The sequence below is a fragment of the Vulpes vulpes genome, chromosome 9 (assembly GCF_048418805.1).
Source record: "Vulpes vulpes isolate BD-2025 chromosome 9, VulVul3, whole genome shotgun sequence".
NCBI lineage: Eukaryota > Metazoa > Chordata > Mammalia > Carnivora > Canidae > Vulpes > Vulpes vulpes.
In genome coordinates this window covers 58,014,526-58,034,837 of record NC_132788.1, presented here as the reverse complement: position 1 = coordinate 58,034,837, position 20,312 = coordinate 58,014,526, and the positions used below count along the sequence as shown (strand labels likewise).

At 40.4% G+C, this 20,312-nt stretch overlaps 1 protein-coding gene across 1 annotated transcript in view; it reads right to left on the bottom strand.

Moving 5' to 3' along the window:
• Positions 1-20,312, bottom strand: part of C9H3orf20 (chromosome 9 C3orf20 homolog) — a 69,024-nt gene that overhangs the window by 13,693 nt on the left and 35,019 nt on the right. The window contains exons 10-11 of the mRNA XM_026016981.2: positions 15,488-15,602; positions 13,885-14,137 (exon numbers count right to left, since the gene is read on the bottom strand). Coding sequence (XP_025872766.1) covers positions 13,885-14,137; positions 15,488-15,602 — 368 coding nt within the window. The remainder of the gene's footprint in view (positions 1-13,884; positions 14,138-15,487; positions 15,603-20,312) is intronic.

The following is a 20,312-nucleotide window of genomic DNA, read 5'->3' as shown; positions in this document are numbered from 1 at the left end:
GAGAGACAGAAAATTCTACTCTAAGTCTAGTTGAGGATGTCAACACCCTATTTTCAATAATGAATCAAACAACTAGAGAGAAGATAAACAAGAAAATAGACAATTTAAAGAACACTGTAAACCAACTTAACCTAAAAGACATGTATAGATAATTTAACTCAACTATAGCAAAATATACATTCTTCTCAAGTACACATGGAACATTCTCCAGTATAAATTATATATTCACCCATCAAAAAGTCCCAATAAATTAAAAAATAATGAAATCATACAAAATATTTTCTCCAACAACAGTGGAATAAAATTAGAAATCAGTAACAGAAGGAAATTTGTAAAACTCATAAATATGTGGAAATTAAGCAATACATTCTTAAACAATGGATCAAAGAAGGAATCACAAGAAAAATTAGAAAATACTTTGACATTAAAGAAAACAAAACAACTGGGGATCCCTGGGTGGCTCAGCGGTTTAGCGCCTGCGTTTGGCCCAGGGCGTGATCCTGGAGTCCCGGGATCGAGTCCCACGACAGGCTCCTGGCATGGAGCCTGCTTCTCCCTCCTCCTGTGTCTCTGCCTCTCTCTCTCTCTCTCTCTCTCTCTCTCTGTCTATCATAAAATAAAATAAATCTTAAAAAACAAAACAAAACAAAACAACACCAAATACCAAAGCCTATGGTATACATTGAGAAGAGTACTCAAAGGGAGATGTATAGTATTAAGAGAGAAGAAGGAGCTCCAATCAATAACCTAATCAAACTTTACACTAGGAAAACAAGAATAATCTAAACCCAAAGCAAGGAGAGGGAAGGAAGTCATTCTCAGTAGAGTCAAGATAAAGAAAATAGAAAATAGGGATGCCTGGGTGGCTCGGTAGTTGAGCATCTGCCTCTGGCTCAGGGCATGGTCCCGGGGTCTTGGGATTGAGTCCCACATTGGGCTTCCCTCAAGGAGCCTGCTTCTCCCTCTGCCTATGTCTCTGCCTCTGTCTCTGTGTCTCTCATGAATAAATAAATAAAATATTTTTAAAAATAAAATAGAAAATAGAAGGCAATATAGAAAAACAAACAAAATGTTGGCTCTCTGAAAAGATCAACAAAGTTGACTAATCTTTAGTTAGATTACGAAAGAAGAGGGAAGACTCAAATTACTAAAAAAAATATGAAAGTGAGACATTACTACTGATCTTACAAAACTAAAAAGGATTATAAGAAGTTATTGTGAACTCTACATGAACCAATTAGACCTAAAAGAAATGGATCAATTCCTAGAAATGCACAAACTATGAAAACTGACTGAAGGCCTCTAACAAGTAAAAAGACTGAATCAGTAATCAAAAAACTTTCCAACAAAGAAAAGCCCAGGACCATATGGTTTCCCTTTTGAATTCTACCAAACACTTGGATAACTAACACCAGTTGTCCTCAAATTCTAAAAAATAGAACAGGAAAGAACACTTCCTAACTCATTCTATGAGGCCACCATTACGCTTATACCAAAGCCAAAGACAAGAAAAGAAAAGACTACAAGTGGATATCCATTATGAATATAGATGTAAAAATTCTCAATGAAATAAATAATAGCCAGCCAAACCAACAGCATATTAAAAGGACTATACACCATGACTAAGCAGGATTTGCCCAAGAAACATAAGGGTGGTTCAACTTATGAAAATCAGAGTAATACATCTCCTTAATAAAATAAAGGTTAAAAAACCCACAAGATCCTCTCAATTGATGGAGAAAAAACATTTGACAATTCTAACACCCTAGTTCAACAAACTAGGTTTAGAAGGGAACTTCCTCAACATGGTGAAAGGCATATATGAAACACTCAACAAGAATATCATACCCAATGGTAAAAGATTGAAAGCTTTACCTCTTAGAGATCAAGAATAAGACAAGGATGCTCACCTTCACCATTTCTATTCAATATTGTACTAGAAGTTCTAGCTAGAGCAATTAGACAAGAAAAAGAAATAAAAGCCATCTAAATTGAAAACTATTTCCATTCACAGATACTACGATTTACCTATGAAAAATCCTAAGGAATAAGCACACACACACACACACACACACACACAATAAGAACTAATAAACAAATTCAGTAAAATGTCAAGATAAAAGCTTAACAGGCATGAGTCAGTTATATTTCTATACACTAGTGAAGAACAATCTGAAAAGGAAATTAAGAAAATGATTTCACTTATAATAGCATCAAAAAGGATAAAATACTCAGGAATAAATGTAACCAAGAAAGTGGAAGACTCACACAATGAATACTACAAAACATTGAAAGAAATAGTTTTATTTTGTTTTGTTTTTCTTTTTAACTTTTATTTAAATTCTAGTTAGTTTACATACAGTGCAATATGGTTTTCAGGAGTTGAATTCAGTGATTCATTACTTACATACGATACCCAGTGTTCAACATAACAAGTGCCCTCGTTAATACTCGTCACCGATCTAGCCCATCTGCCACACATCTCCCTCCATCAACCCTCAGTTTGTTCTCTATTATTAAGAGTTTCTTATGGTTTGTTTCCTTCTCTCTCTCTCTCTCTCTCTCTCTCTCTTTTGAAAGAAATTTTAAGACATAAATAAATGGAAGGCATCCCATGTTCTTACATTGAAAGACTTACTATTGTTAGCTAGCAGTACTATCCCAAATCAGCTGCCGATTTAATGTGCTTCTTATCAAAATATCAACAGCCTTTGTTTCAGAAATGCAACAGCCAACCCTCAAATTCATATGGAACAGTAGGGGGCCATGAATAGCTTAAACTATCTTGAAAAAGAAGAACAAAGTTGGAGTTCTCACACATCCTGATTTCAAAACTTCCTATAAAGCTACAGTTATCAAACTGGTGTGATATTTGTATAATGGCAGACATATAGACCAATAGAATAGAATAGAGAGCATAGAAATAAATCCTTATATTATATGGTCAAATGATTTTTGACAAGGTTGCCAAGACCATTCATTCAATAGGGAAAGTGCAATTTTTTTCAATAGGTAGTGCTGGCAAAGTTGGATTTCCATATGCAAAAGAATGAAGTTGGACACCTTAAGCAAAGATTAACTCCAAATGGATCAATAACCTAAAATAATATAATTATTAGAAGAAAACATTGGATATAAGCTTTACATTGGGTTTGGCAATGATTTCAAGGATATGACAGCAAAGGCACAGGTAACATGAGAAAAAAAAAGACAAAAAATTGCACTTTATGAAAACAAAAATCTTGTGCATCAAAAGATACTATCAATAGAGTAAAAAGACAACCCATAGAACAGGAAAATATATTTACAAATTATATATGTGATAAGAGCTTAATATCCAGAATATTTCTTTAAACTCCTAAAATCAACAAAATAACAAGAACTTGATTAAAAATGGGAAAGAACAGTCTCTAACTGCAGCAATGTGGATGGGAGTACCAGGTACCAGGCTTGGAACGGAATTTCATGGATCACTTTAAGAAAATGGCAGACTAACTTGATATGAAGGAAATGGCCAGCTTCAATAAGGTCAAGCTAGAAAAAAAATAGAGACACAGGAGAACACCTGCTGACCAAAGACACCATTGAGCAGGAGAAGCAGTCAGCATCACTCACAACAGCTAACATGTGGAAGTAACCCATGTGTCTATCAACAGATAAATGAATAAACAAAAGTGGTCTATGTGTACAATGGACTACTATGCAGCCCTTAAAAGGGAAGGAAATTCTGACACACGCTACAACATAGATGAACCTGGAAGACATTATGCTAAGTAAAATGAGCCAGTCACACACACAAAAATACTGTATGATTCCACTTACATAAAGGACTTAGAATAATCAAAGTCACAAAAACCAAGTAGATTGGTCATTGCCGGGGGGGGGGGGTGCAGAAAATTGAGGGCTAGTGTTTAGTGGGGACAGAGTTTCAGGTTTTTTTTTTAATTTTTTTTTTTATTTATTCATGATAGTCATAGAGAGAAGAGAGAGAGGCAGAGACACAGGCAGAAGAGAGAAGAGAGAGAGGCAGAGACACAGGCAGAAGCGGGCTCCATGCTGGGAGCCCGACGCGGGACTTGATCCCGGGACTCCGGGATCGCACCCTGGGCCAAAGGCAGGTGCTAAACCACTGAGCTACCCAGGGATCCCCCAGAGTTTCAGTTTTATAAGTGGAAAATAGTTCTGGAGATGATGGTCACATAACATTATGAATGTATTTAATACCATGAAATAAATATACTTAAATATGAAAGAGTGATAAATTTTATTTTATATGTATTTTACACTACAATTTAAAAAATTGAAAAAAGAAATTATGAAAAGATGCTTGACTTCACTTACAATAAAAGAAATGCAGAAGAGAAGAGAGTAGGAGGACCCTGAGCTCATCTGTCCCACAGATACAACTAGATAACACCCACATCAGTGTAAATAGATGTAACAGACTCAGAAAACAACCTGAAGAGTGACAGGATAGATTCTCCACAGCTAAATGTGAAGAAGAGGCCATCAAAGAGGATAGGAAGAGTGGAAACATGGTCAGGAACTAAAACCATCTGCAAAATTGCTCTGGGAAGGAGAGACACTATAGAAGCAGAGAGGGGGAAAGAAATAGACCCTCACATCAGGCACCCCAGTCACAGGGAACCCACACAGGGAAGATGACTCCCCATAATATTTGGCTTTGAAAACCAGATGGGCCAAATTTTGTGAGTTCTTACAACCAGTGGGGCTTAACACCTGGAACTTTAAAAATCAGTGGGCTCACCTCTGGGAGAACTGGGAGGGCAATAGGAAACTGAGTCCCTGTCCCTAAAGAGACAACACAACGAATAGGCCCATGGAAATACAGCAGAGAAGCAGACATTTGAAAACTGCGTAGGATATATGGGAGGGAGATCTGTCTACGAATCTCAGAGTGTGTGCTAAAGGAGCAGGCATTATTGGGAGACTTCTCTAGGAACACAGGAGCTGGTCAGTGCCATCTTCCTCCCCTACCCCCAGCCTAGACACAGATACCTACAACCAGCACAGTGCCAACATGCTGACATTTGTTACTTGCTAACAGTGCACCCTACCCCACACACTTCTGTGGATACACCTCCTCCAACCTGGCAGGCCATGGTTTCTAGGGGCTTCAGGTCTCCTCCCACCGCAAACCTTCTCAGACCTTGTTAACACATGTTCTACTCCTGTGTTATCCTTCAGACAGGCCTCCTCCAATACACCCTTGGCTGGAGCCCATCCAAAGTGATGCCACAAGTCTGGCAACTTGTAAGTAGCTCCAACAAGGCCCAGTACCACTCCAAAGTGACTATTGCCCCAGGTTGAGGGGAAGATAGCCACACACACCAGTCCAAATGTGGTCTAGCAGTAGGCTGGGAGCAGACATCTGGTCTGACTACAGGCCCGCCCACCAACAAAAGCTTCTCAGGGGACAACACAAGGAAAGCATCCTGTACATTAGCGCTATGGCATCTCTGGAAAACACCTGGTCTGACTTACCTCAAGCCCAAGGAGGCCCCACTAATCCATTAACAGCACAGGAATCAAACCCTGCTTACAACAGGTAAAGAGGGCCATGTAGATGACTGGACTGAAGGCAAAAGTGGCTTGGCCACAACAGCAGCGTCCACAGAACACATATACAAAACAGGCCTAAAGTGCCAGTTCTGGTGAATAGGGACTACTGCTCAGCAGGGCACTATAGGTAGGACCTCTCCTTCATAAGGCTACTACTTTCAAGAGCAAGAGATGTAGCTGACTTTCCTAACACATTGTAACAAAGAGTTAGAATAAAGAGACAGAGGAATAAGTCCCAAATGAAAGAATAGGACAAAATCACAGCAAGAGACATAAACAAAATGGAGGTAAGAAATACACCTGATCAAAAATTTAAAGTAATGGTCTACAAGAGTCTCATTTCAGACCTAAAGACACATGTAGGTTAAAAGTGAAGGAATGGAGAAGCATTTATCATGCAAATGGAAGTGAAAAGAAACCCTGGGTAGCAATACTTATACCAGACAAAGCAGATTTTATTTTATTTTTTAAGATTTTATTTATTTATTCATGAGAGGGGGGTGGGGAGGAGAGAGACATAGGCAGAGGGAGAAGCAGGCTTCATGCAAAAAGCCTGATGTGGGACTCGATCCCAGAGTCCTGGGATTATGCCCTGAGCCAAAGGCAGATGCTCAACCACTGAGCCACCCAAGCAGACTTTAAAGCAGACTTTAAAACAGTCCCTAAAGTAGACTTTAAAACAAAGACTGTAACAAGAGACCAAGAAGAACACTATATAATCAAAAAGGGAAAAATACAACAAGAAAACTTAACTATTTATTCACCCAACATGGGAACACCCAAATACATAAAGCAGTTAATAACAAACATAAAGGAAGTAATTCTTAGTAGTGCAATAAGAGTAGGGGACTTTGGGACACCTGCGTGGCTCAGTGGTTGAGCAGTCTGCCTTCAGCTCAGGTCATGATTCTGGGGTCCTGGAATCAAGTTCCATATTAGGCTCCCTACAGGGAGCCTGCTTCTCCCTTTACCTGTGTCTCTGCCTCTCTCTCTGTGTCTGTCATGAATAAATAAATAAAATCTTTTTTTAAAAAGAGTAGGAGACTTTAACACACCATTTGCATCAATGGATAGATTGTCCAAATGGAAAATCAACAGGAATCAGTGGCTTTGAATGACATATTGGACCATGGATCTAACAGATAAATTCAGAACATTCCATCCTAAAACAGCAGAATATACATTCTTTTCAACTGCACATGGAATATTTTCCAGAATAGATCACATATTAGGCTACAATAAACTCTCAATAAATTAAAAAAGATTGAAGTCATACTATGTACCTTTTCTGACCACAATGCTATGAAACTAGAAATCAACCACTATGAAAAATCTGGAAAGACCACAAATACATGGAGGTTAAACAACATGCTCCTAAACAATGAATGGGTGAACTAAGAAAGAGGAAATAAAAAAATACATGGGAACAAATGAAAATGAAAAACATAATGGTCCAAAATCTTTGGGATACAGCAAAAGCAGTTTTAAGAGGGAAGAGTATAAAAAAAAAAAAAAAAAAGAGGGAAGAGTATAGTAATATAAACTTAAGAAACAAGAAAAATCTCAAACAACCTAAACTTACACCTAAAGGAACTAGAAAAAGAACAACAACAACAACAACAACAACAAAACAGAACTAGTAGAAAAAGTAAAGATTAGAGCAGAAATAAACAAAATAGAAACTAAAAAAATAATAAACAGATCAATGAAACCAGGACCTGTTTCTTTGAAAAGATCAACAAAATTGATAAACCTTCAACAAACAAACAAAAACAGAGAGAAAAAGGACTGAAATAGACAATATCAGAAATGAAAGGAGGGGTATCCCTGGGTGGCTCAGCAGTTTGGCACGCCTTCAGCCCAGGGCGTGATCCCGGGGTCCTGGGATGGAGTCCTGCATGGGGCTCTCCGCCGGGAGCCTGCTTCTCCCTCTGCCTATGTCTCTGCCTCTCTCTCTGTGTCTCATGAATAAATAAATAAAATCTTTAAAAAGAAAAAAAAGAGGGATCCCTGGGTGGCGCAGCGGTTTAGCGCCTGCCTTTGGCCCAGGGCGCGATCCTGGAGACCCGGGATCGAATCCCATGTCGGGCTCCCAGTGCATGGAGCCTGCTTCTCCCTCTGCCTATGTCTCTGCCTCTCTCTCTCTCTCTCTCTTTCTGTGTGTGACTATCATAAATAAATAAAAATTAAAAAAAAAAAAGAAAAAAGAAAAAAAAGAGAGAGAAGACCCAAATTACCGTTAAAAATAAAAAAAGAGGATATCACATAAAGACCTTACACGTTAAAAAGATAAGGGAATACAATAAACAATTCTATGCATATAAATTCAATATGTTAGATGAAATAGGTCAATTCCTTTAAAGACACAAGCCATCAAAATTCACTCAAGAAAAACAGATGTCCAGAATAGTCCTGTATTCATTAAAATTAAGTTTGTTTTAAGGAGCTTTCTAATAAAGAAAATGTTAGGCAAGATGGTTTCACTGGTAAATTTAAGAAAAAAATACTAATTCAACACAAAATAGAAGAGAAAGGACTACTTCCCAACCCATTTTATTAGGCCAACATTACCCTGATAAAGCAGACAAAAACATTACCAAAAAACTACAGATGAATAACTCTCATCACTATATATATATATAAATTCTCCCCCAAAATATTAGTAAATTGAATCTAGCAACAGAGAAAAATAATAATACTTTATGACTAAGCAGAGTTTATCCCAAGAATGCAAGGCTAGTTCAGCATTTGAAAACAACATAGTTCACCATATTACCAAAATAGAAAGAAACCCACACATATATGGCAAATTGATTTTTTATTTTTATTTATTTTTATTTTTTATTTTTTTAAAGCTTTTATTTATTTATTCATGAGACACAGAGAGAGAGAGAGGCAGAGACACAGGCAGAGGGAGAAGCAGGCTCCATTCAGGGAGCCGGACACGGAACTCCATCCCAGGTCTCTAGGATCACACCCTGGGCCCAAGGCGGTGCTAAACTGCTGAGCCACCCGGGCTGCCCACAAATTGATTTTTTTAAACAAGTACAAAGACAACAGAGAAAAGAACATCTTTTCAAAAAATGGTCTGGAACAACTGGATATCCATATGCAAAATAAATAAGCTTCAACTCAAACTTTGTACCTTAAATAAAAAGTAACTCAAAATGGATCATAGGTCTACATGTAACATAAAACTATAAAACTTCAAAGAAAAACTTTGTGACAACTGGGTTAGACCAATTTTCTCGAAGAAAAACTTGTGACAACTGGGTTAGACCAATTTCTCATTACTGACATTTTGGACTGTATAATTCTTCTGTGTGGTGGTGCAGATCATTTTGTGCATTGTAGGATGTTTAGTGGCATCTTTGACCTCTACCTACCTGATAGAGTAGCAACCCCTCCCAAGTTGTAACAATTAAAAAATGTCTCCCAATATGGCTAAAGGTCCTCTGAAGATCAGAACAATCTGTGATTGATAACCACAGGGTTAGGCAGAGTTTTTAGATATGACACCAAAAGCACAATCCAGAAAAGAAAAGAAAATTATAAATCAGACTATATCAAAATACACTTTGCTCAAACAACAACAAGAAAACCATGTTAAGAAAATGAAAAACAAACCACAGAACCTGGGAGAAATATTCCAAGTCATGTTTCTGATAAAGGACTTATATCCAGAATAAGGAACTCTCAAAACTCAACAATACAAATACAAATAACCTACTTTAAAAATGCACATAAGATCTGAACAGACATTTCGCTGAATAATGGAAGGATATTCCATCATTCCAAGCCCATGGAAGGATATTCAACATCATTTGTTATCAGAGAAATGTAAATTAAAATGATAATGAGATATCACTACACAATCTATTAGAATGGGTAAAATATTTTTGAAAAGCTGACAATACCAATGACTGACAAAGATTTGGAGCAACTGGAACCCTCATACACTGTGGATGGCAATGCGTAACAGTGCAGCTACTTGGGAAAACAGTTGGCAGTTTCTTACAAAGTAAGTATATATTTATATACAACCCCGCAATCCAGCTCTTAAGTATTTACCCAAGTGAAATGAAAGCCTATGCTCACATAAAGTTGTTGAGTATTTACAGGAGTTTTATTCATAATCACCAAAACCTGAAAATAATCCAAATGTATTTTAATAGATGAATGGATAAATAAATTTCTGCCCATCCATGCCATGTAATATATGCAGAAAAGAGTTAACATAGAAGGCCTGAGGCTGCTATCTTTAGAAAGACAAGCTTACAAGGTTGGCATTTCACTGATGTCTAGAAACTTGGCCACTTGAACCATTTCCTACACTAAGCCCAGACTCTTTGTTATAAACAATGTGATTTATGTTGAACACCTGCTTTCCCTCTAGCAGTCTGGAATTGTCTGGAATTTTGATATCTGCTAGGCAGAGAGTGCCTGTGTAATAATCACACAATAAAAACCTTGGACTCGGGGATCCCTGGGTGGCCCAGTGGTTTGGCGCCTGCCTTTGGCCCAGGGCGCGATCCTGGGGACCCGGGATCGAATCCCATGTCGGGCTCCCAGTGCATGGAACCTGCTTCTCTCTCTGCCTGTGTCTCTGCCTCTCTCTCTCTGTGTGACTATCATAAATAAATAAAAATTAAAAAAAAATAAAAACCTTGGACTCTGAGTCTTTAATGAGCACCCTTGGGCAGAAATATTGCATATATTACTATCTTTTTCACTGCTAGGGAAAGGAGCGTGCTTGGTACATCCCTTCACAAGAGGGAGAGAACATAAGGAAGTCTGTGTATGGATTTATCCAGATTCTACCTGCATCTCTTACCCTTGCTGATCCTGTTATGTATCCTTTCACTATAATAAACCTAATATATTAATGAAAATATATACTAAGTCCCTTGAATTCCAGTAAATCTCTGAATGTGGGGATAGTGTTGGGGCCCCCTAAAATAGGATACTACTCAGCAATAAGAATAAATGAACTGTTGATATATGCAACAACATGGATGAATCTTGCGTGCATTATGCTAAGTGAAAGAAGCTAGACTCAAAAGGCTCTACATAGTATAATTCCATTTATATGACATTTTAGAAAATGCTTTAGAAATAGCTACAAAGAATAGGTCAGGGGTTGCTAGAGATTAAAGGTGAATGAAGAGTTTGACTACACAGGGGCTACACAACGGACTCTGTGGGGGGAGGGGGGTTGGTGGGAGGTGATAAAACCATTCTGCAGTTTGGCTATGGTGGTGGTTATACAACTCTATGCAGTTATCAAAACTCGGATTTTACACCAAGTAAAGTTCACTGTAAGTAAATTTAAAATAAATTTAAATTGAGATATAATCAACTGCCTTTCTATAGCCAGCAACAAATAGGATAAATTAAAAGCATAAGTTATAGGGGCACCTGGGAGGCTCAGTCAGTTGAGTGTCCAGCTCTTGACTTCAGCTCAGGTCATGATCTTGGGATCCTGGGATCAAGCCCCACACTGGGCCACACTAAGCAGGGAGTCCGCTTGAGGATTTCTCTCCCTGTCCCTCTGCCCCTCCCCTAGCTCGTGCTCTCTCTCTCTCAAAATAAATAAATAAATCATTAAAAATTTAAAAAAACCCATAATTTATAATAGGTACAAAAACTATTAAATACTCTAAAATAAGACTAATGAAAGACACATAAGACCTCTCTGTTCAAAACTACAAACTATAGGGAGATTACAGAAGACATACATACATAAATAAATAAAGTAAGTAAGTAAATAAATAAATAAAAAGATATACCATGTTCTTGGATTGAAATACTTCAATATTACAAAGACATTAACAATTCCATTGAAATCCCAAGATATATTTTTTAAGTTGACAAGGTGATTCTAAAATTATATGGAAATATAAAATATAACAGCCAAAAGCTTTAGAACAATAAAGTTTGAGTACTTAGTGTGCTGTATATCAATACTTATCATAGAGTTATGATTAATCGGACAGTCTGGTATTGGTAAAAGGTTGGACAAATAGGAAACAAAATAGGGAGTCTGGAAAATGTGCCCTGATTTATATAAATAGAACCCCTTAATTTGTGACAGAGTTTGCACCAAAGAGCCTTGGGGAAGTTACAATCCTTTATATATGTATGGAAAAAATTAAAACTTGATTTCTATTTCACATCACCACAGAAATTTCCAGGTGGAGGACAAACATAATGTAAAAGTTAAAAAAATTACTAGAAAAGTTACTTTATTGAACACTGTCATGCATAATGTTATGTCAAGTTCTTGAATAGGATATAAAAAGCTCATTATAAAGAAAAATATTGAAAATTTGACATTAAATTCGCCAGCTTCTGTTCCTCAGTAGACATAATTACCAGAGTAAGTGTAAGATCATTCGCAACATGAAGAAAGTCTTGTATCCACAGCATACAAAGAACTCCAAAAAATAAATCAAGAAAAGGTAAATAACCAGTAGAAAAATGGATGAGAAAAAAAGAAAGAAAGAAAAATGGATGAGAGAGCTAAACAGGCCCTTTACAAAGAGAATATCCAAAATGGTCCATGAATGAGATATACTCATACTCAAAGGTACTCAACCTCTACAGCCACCAGGGAAATACAAATGAAAACCCGTATCATCATAGAATGACTATAATTAAAATGATTGGCAATTACAAGCATTAGTGAGGATGTGGAGTAACAGGAGCTCTCACTGTTGCTGGTGGGACTAGAACTTGCCACCACTCCAGACAATGGCCAGTCCCTACTACAAGTGAGACATGTACCATCTCACACCCAGGCATATACCAACCATAAATAAGGATATATACTTTCACTAGCACAGTTGATCATTACCAAAACTGTAGACAACCCAAATATCCATGAACATTAGAATGCATAATTTTTAGTGTATTCAAATAATAGCTTATACAATGAAAATGAGCAAACTATTGCTACACACAACAACTCACAATTATAATGTTGAGCAAAAGAGGCTAGAGGCCAAGAATGCATGAGGAATAGTTCATTTCAATAAAGTTAAAAAAAAACCCACTAAACTATGAAGTTAGAACTCTTCCTTTGAGGAGCAAGCCCTTGAAAGGGGACAAGAGGGCACTTCTAAGGAGCTGGTAATGTTCTGTTTCTTGGTTTAGTTATAAGGTATGTTCACTTTGTGATATGCATTGAGCTATATGCTTAGGATTTATTCATTTTTCTGTGTTTTTATACAGAAACATTAATATTATATTAAAATGCTTTAATGGGCCCCCAAATGCTTTTCTTCCAAGCATTTTAAGATTATATTACAGTTTATATAATTAAATATTATATAAAATTAAAATAAAAAATATAAAAGATATTCTTTAAGTTAAAAAACCCATGAATCAGATGATATCAGTTCCTGTCTTAAAGTTATGGAATGGCTTCCTACAACACTAACAAGGACCCTTGATCTGGCTCTTGCCTACCTCTCTGTCCTCAATTCACAGGGTCTCCCCTCTTTATCACCATGTTCCACCCTGGTCGTCTTTCTTTCCCTCACATATACCAAACTTGTTCCTGTCACAGGTCTCTGCTTGCTCTACCCTCTGCCTACTGTTCCTTCCCCGCCCTTCTCTATAGCTGCCTATTTCTTATCCTGGGTCCCCACTTAAATATCAGCTCCTCAGAAATGCCTTCCCTGACCGTCTATCTCATTTAGCACTCCCACCTCACTTCCTAGTCCCTCTCCACCCCTGGCGTTAGTCAACATTTTCTATAAAGGGCCAGATAGTAAATATTCTAGTTTTTGCAGGCCAGATGGTCTTGGTCATAATTACTCAACATTTCTGTGGTAGTGGGGAAAGTAGCTCTGGGCAATATGTAAATGAGTGGGAGTGGCTGTTCTAATAAAACCTTACTTATGGATCCTGACATTTAAATTTTATAACATTGCACATGCCATAAATTATTCTCCTTTTGATCTTTTTCCCTCAAGCATTTCAAAAGGTAAAAACTCTTCCTACTTAGTTCAATCATAAAAAGGCAGGCAATGGGGCCAGATTAGGTGAATGGCCCTAGTTTGCCAGCTTCTGCTTTAACCTGTGACCCTGATTTACTTTCTCCCTAGACCTGATTTACTTTCTTTGCTACCTAAAATGACTTCATTCCTTCATGTGTTTGTTGTCTATCTTCTCCCGCCCCTAAAATTTCAGCTCCAAGAGGGAGGGGCCTCATCTGTTTTGTTCTCCACTGTGTGCCTACTGTCCATCACCATGTCTGACACATGGAGGCCAGAAGAATTGAAGGCCCAAGCCCACCTGGGTGTGACCACAGCTTTGGGTTGGATCTTGATACTCTTCTTCCGAGTGGGGCTTACAGAAACAGACCCATGTTCTTCCTTCGAAGACTCTCCAACTGAGGATTCCAATCGGGCTGACTGAGATCGTAGTAAAAGGGCTTCTCCTGAGTATCCAATTGGCTTGGTGCTCCGCTCAAGATAGAGACTTGATTTTACCCTGGTTCGATTGATTTCTGCCTCTTCCTTAACCGGGTATTCTATGGTGAACAGGCCTGTTAACAGAAGACACAGCTGTCACTCTCCCTCGTGGCCTTCCCTGCCCTGCTGTGGGGCTCTGCCTATCAGCAGCCCTGCAGCTCATCTTCCATGCCACTCCTCCACTCTTGCATGTTCTCTGGCCAAGCTGCCCCCCCTCTGGTGTCCAGCACACAGCTCCAACCCTAGTACAGTTAGTGGATCAGTAATTGTTGGCTGAATGTCAGAACAAATCAATCGCATTTCTATTCGTTCGTCAAGACTCAGCTGGGATCCCTCTTTCGCTATGAAGCCCATGTTTCATTCAGCTCTGTGTCCTCCATTGCACTCTTAGTGCCCTGGGTACACAATGTCTCCATACTGTTCTCTTTCCTGAGAATGCTGTTGCCTGTATCTCCAGAGATAAGTAATTTCCACTACTTTCTTTGTTGTATTTATTCGAATTCTTGTTTTAGTTTCTCTACTAGACTTGACAACTTCTGAGGCCTGGGATTTTCATTTCTTATTCACTTACCAAACATTTATTGGATGCTGGGAATATATAGATGACCCAAACAGGGTTCCCTACCTCTGAGAACTCCTAACCAGGGTATGAGGGGGATGGGCAAAGAAATATTCACAATGCTATGTAGTAAGACTTATAATTAGAGCATATTTTTTATGTGGGAACCCAGAAGAGTATGAAACTCATTCTGTTGGGGGAATCAAGGAAGGCTTTCTGGAGGGATACAGTTTAATTGAATCTTTAGGAATGAGGAGAAACTCCTTGGAGCACAGCAACCCCCCCTGCCCCCCGGTAACCAGCCAGGGGGTGGCATGGAATGGAAGTCACTGTTCCTTTGTCCCCAGGCTCCTCAGCGAGACAGCCTAGATTTGAGAGGGGTCCTGAGGTCACCATGCTGGCCCTGGGGGGAGCCCTTGTGGCCTAACAGGGACAGCCTGGTGAGCTGGCTGCTTTTTTCCCTTCTATCAAGGTTGTCCACAGAGAGGAACAGGGTCTGCAAATGGATGACGGACTATATGGGAGACAGAACTGAAAGGTGAACCAGCTGTAGGAGTGGGTCAGAAAGTCGCAGAATGACGATGGGAGGCCCAGGAGAAATAAAACAACCACTGGAGACACTGAGGACACACGGGGCGGTGCTCAGAAACTGAAGGCTGTGAAGGCCACCACTACTCCTGACATGGCCCTGAGTGAGTATCTTTACTTCAGCGGCCTGGGCCTCATCACTCCATCTACCAATGAGGAAATTGCCCTGCCTGCCCACCTCCCTGGGTGGCAAAGAGCTGTCCTCAGAGGTGCCTTGTAGGTGACCCAGGATTTAGGAAGTTATCAAATAGGCATCACCCATCTTTTTGCCCCTTACCTGCTGTCAGCAAGACAGAATTCATAAACTGTGACACTGTCTTTTGAAATCGCTTCCTCATCTCTGCCAGAGCTCGGTTCATCTTAGCTATCTTGTCGTCCATGCGGGCCAGCAGCTGGGGAGAGGCCAAGGAGGAGAGCATTGTTGCCTCCCTGCCAGGAGCCACGGGCCCAGCCCACCAACAGCTAGGCCTTGCTCTAGCTGGCGGCCGTGCTGTCCCCTCTGCCGTGACATGCCTCTCTCTTGCCCTCTGCTCAGTGAATTCCTGCACATCAGCCCAACTTGACTCAAAGTTGACTCAAAACCTCGTTGGAGGGTTTCCCTGACTCTACTGGGCAGAACTGTTCCTTGCTCTCCATGTAGCCTGAAGTCAGAGTTAACCCTTTATGAAGTAACTGGATGCATCTGAGACTATCTTGCCTGCAGGACCGTAAGCTCTTAGAGGGCAGGGGCCAAGTCTTGATCTCTTTGGTGTCCAAGCACCTGTCATGCAGAAGCCGCTCAATTAATGCTTGCTGCATTATGAATAGCTAGATAGACAAAGGCCTCTTTGGGATCTCTGCTGTTAGGCCCCCTCTATATGCATCCCCCGTTGCCCCCGTGCTCCCTACAGCTGCCAGAATATCTCAGATGAGAAACTGTTCATAGCCAAGGTTACATAGATTGACTGGTCCCTGTTGGGATCAAAGGCCCAGGCCTCCTGCCTCAATTCAGAGCCATGCTGAAAGGCCATTCTGGCTCTGAGGCCCTCACAGGATGGCAAGGTTTCTGTGGGATTCAACCTCTACCTCTGCTGGAGCAGTTCAATGGCATACAGACCTAGGCTCAGATTTTAAAGTCCAAGGCAGTCAGAGCCTGACCTTTCCTCCAGGAGGCCTTTGCTGATTTCCTCAGCTGGGAGCAATGCTCCCCATGCTAAATCCGAGCTTTGGCCCGTGCCTGTCCTTTCCACCCTGGACCTGACCATGTTTTACCTCCTTTGCCCATAAACTTGGTTGGCCCCAAGAAGGCAGGATCTTTGCTTTCTACATCTCCCACTTAACACAGAGAAGTTGTGGAACAATTTTCTGTGGAATTGAAGCCTCAGGTAGAGAGAATGGGATGGACAGTGGGCAGATTTTCGGAAGAATGATGGTCAGTCTATGTGTCCTACTTTACCCTGTAGGCAGGACTTCCATAAAGGATGCCTCAGTTAATAGCAAAGCCTCAACTATCCTTCTGGGTTTAGGCCACAGCTGCTGCTTCTAGGCTAATTTTATTTATTTATTTGTAATTTATACTCAGCCTGCTTCCAAAAAGGATTTGAAGTGGCACTGTGGGCTAATAAAGCTTTTAAATTGAGGTGTTGCCTCACTTTCAAAGTGCTGCCTTGATAGAAATATTTAGTGAGGAGCCTGGCCTCAGGGCTGTAAAAGCTAGGACTGCCGTTCTGCATGTCGCTCTGATAGGTGGCTCCTTCCAAGGTGATGGGAGTCTGGGGAAGCCATTTAACAAGCTTGTCACTGACAGGAACTTAGCAGGAGGAGGCCACCCTACTTCCCACCCTCAGCTTTTCTAGACTGCCATGGATTTTGCTGATGAATGATAACCAGCCCCAAACACACAGACATAGGAAAAAGTTGAACAGATTGTGTGGAAGCTGGGCAGGCCCTTACATATCCCTCTACAGATGGGGACACTGAGGACTAGAAGGGAAGGGGCTGGCCCAAGGCTCTATGTCTTCTTCCTAGTCTTGGCCGGCCTGCACATTAGCAAGTCTTCTCAGGGGCCCCTTGCAGCTCTGACAGTCCAAGAATCAGAGAGGAGACAATTTTCTGAGTCTCAAGATCTCATGTACAAATATTTCAAGATGCTTAACCTGGCAGCTAAAACCAACATTTGGAAATTGTGTTTCCTACAATAAAACCCATATTTCCTCATTTGCTGTTGTTTATCTAGTCTGAAATCTGTGTTCTCAAACAGAAGGGTTGATGACCTTGACGCTTCTGTGGCAAGTCAGTCTTCTGGGTCAACATCAATAACTACTGACTAGAACCCAGCACTGTTTCCAGAAGCTGTTTTAATATACTGATCTGCTTAGCCCTTTGCTAAGTGTCCCCGAGACAGCTATGCTTTTTGGGTTATGATGTCCTTTCAAATAACTTTCCAGCTTTCTACCACACTGGCAAACTCCCTCTGTGAGCTTCCCTGATAAATATGCCATCTTCAAGATCCACACGGCCCAGTATAAAGAAAATGCAAGCTACACATGTGGTTGTAAACATTTCTATAGCCACATTTTAAAAAAGCTCTTAAAGGTGAAATTAATTCTGGTAACAGATTTATCTAACCCAACATATATATATATATATATATTTTTAATTTATTTATGATAGGCACACAGTGAGAGAGAGAGAGGCAGAGATACAGGCAGAGGGAGAAGCAGGCTCCATGCACCGGGAGCCCGACGTGGGATTCGATCCTGGGTCTCCATGATCGCGCCCTGGGCCAAAGGCAGGCGTTAAACTGCTGTGCCACCCAGGGATCCCCCAACATATATTTTTAAATGATTATTTTAACATGCAATCAAACCATTCATGAGAAATTTTACATTTTCTCTTCATGCTAAGTTTTTGAAACACAATGCATATTTTCTCTTGTGGCCGATCTCCATTTGGACTTGTCACATTGCAAGTTCTCAGTAGCTGTTTGTGATGTGTGACTACCATATTGGGCAGCACAGCTCTGGACTTCTCCTTATTCCAAGATTGCATTCAGGTAAGATAAAATAAGACTTGAATTACTGAGGGGCTTTCCTCAGCCCAAAGGGCATGTTTGGTGCATGGACATAGAGTGACCTCTTTTGGCTGTTCATGGGGGTCTTTAATTGCTTACATCCTGGTTCTTAGCTGTGAACCAGACTCCAGTGTTTACCAGATAAGAGGCTGTCAGGAAAACTAAGCATTACTACAATTTTATGGGAAAGAACAATTGTCTAATATCTCTTGCCTTTGGTAGGAAAAATAAGCTCACATTTTTTTACACAGTCTAAAAAGGTTTTTAAGAAATATAGGTATATGACTTCATACATCCTGTGTACTTAGTCACATAACAGCAATTTTCAGAGTAATAGCATGGAACCAAATGGGCAGGGTGGACTCATCAGTAAGCATGATCATCATCTTAGCCCACATGGAGTCAAACCCAGGGTTCTTTTGCTCTTTGAAATAATCAGTGCAGCTTGAAGTCACAAGTATCTGAGTTTCCTGGATGCTCCAATGCTCCTTTAACAAACATTCTCTCCTGGTCCCCCAGGGGCTCCCATGGTGCCTCTCTCCCCTACACACTGCACCAGTCCAGCTGGATTACAATTGATGTTGATGCTGTTTCCCCTTCCATTAGATGGAAGGTATTTTAGAACTAGAGGGAATGAGATTTCTTCCATTTCTACATCCCCAGAAGCCAACTTGGCACACTGTAAGTGTTAACAAATGTTTATTGAATTACTTAATGAATTAATGAAGTTGAAATGCTGCTGAAATAAAAAGGTGGTGGGAAAACAGATGGAATGCTCTCTTCCAAGAGAAACACAGGTGTTCTCTATCTTGTTCATAGAGCATGGGTCCCTAACAAATGCCTGCCTCCGTGTCCCCGATGTAAAGTGAGAATGTTGGGCTGGCTGCTCCGAATGGGTTCTATCAGCTCTGTGAGTCTATGAGCCTGTGGCATGTTGGTGGCAAGTACCCCTGCAGTACCAGAGCCTTGCTCAGCTCCAGATAGGAACACAGGGAGGGGGAACTGCCCTCTGGATGATCATATAATTAGCATCCAAACCAGGACACTTTTGAGAGTGAAAGAGGATGCTATTAATAATTCCTCTAGGCTGATAGGTATAAGCTGGGACTGGGCCCATGGAAACTAGGAGGTAGAGTCCCAGGAAGTTCCAAGGAGTCTTCCCCAATGAACCAATCCCAGCAAAGCACCCGACCTGCAAAGCAAGTAGCCTGTTCCATCAATGAACCCTTGGTTACCTCACTCTCATGGTGTATGTCAAGTGTTCTCCACTAGGCTATAAACATAAATATAAATATAAATATAAATATAAATATAAATATGAATATATAAATATAAATATAATCCCTCAGGGATTGGGGATGTGTGCCCCTCATCCTCCCCATCTCTCTCCATGATGTTGACTCGGGACCAGGGACACAGGAGGACCCATAAAGACCCAGAAAATAGAAGAACTTGGCTTCTAGTCTCCACTGTTTTCTTACCCACCCAACAAATATTTAGTAAGCACTTAATTTTAAGCAGTCCCATGCTATAGCCCTGGGGAAATGTCAATAGGCCTCACAGGGAATTCTCAGTCTGGTAGAGAAGATAGGTTTATAAGTAAAGGACTGCTACAATAGAGATGAGTCATAGCTGGGAAAGCCAAGCAAAGGGAGAGGCAGACTCTCCTTGGGATGGGAAAGGGGGTAGTGGAGAGGGTCATCAACACACCTTGGTAGTTATTCTTTCCAGTAACACCTCTCACTCTTTTGGTAACAGCACCATGATGTTCCTGTCTCATCCTTCAACAGGGCAGTGTACCTGGGGCTGATCATGCCCTTTGGCTCTCAGGATGAACATGATACTCAAGCCTGGGCTGTGAGAGCAACATGTGCTCCTGGCCATGGGGTTCAATTCAGGGAGAGGTGGCAATGTTGGGGTTGGCACTTTTCCTTGATCGCTAAGGAAAGAGAAGCCCTCTTTCTCCTAGGAAGAGCAAAGCTGGTAGAATAATGAGTCCAGAGATGCTTATGACCATCTTGTCACCATAAAGAGAGAAACTCTCTGAGAA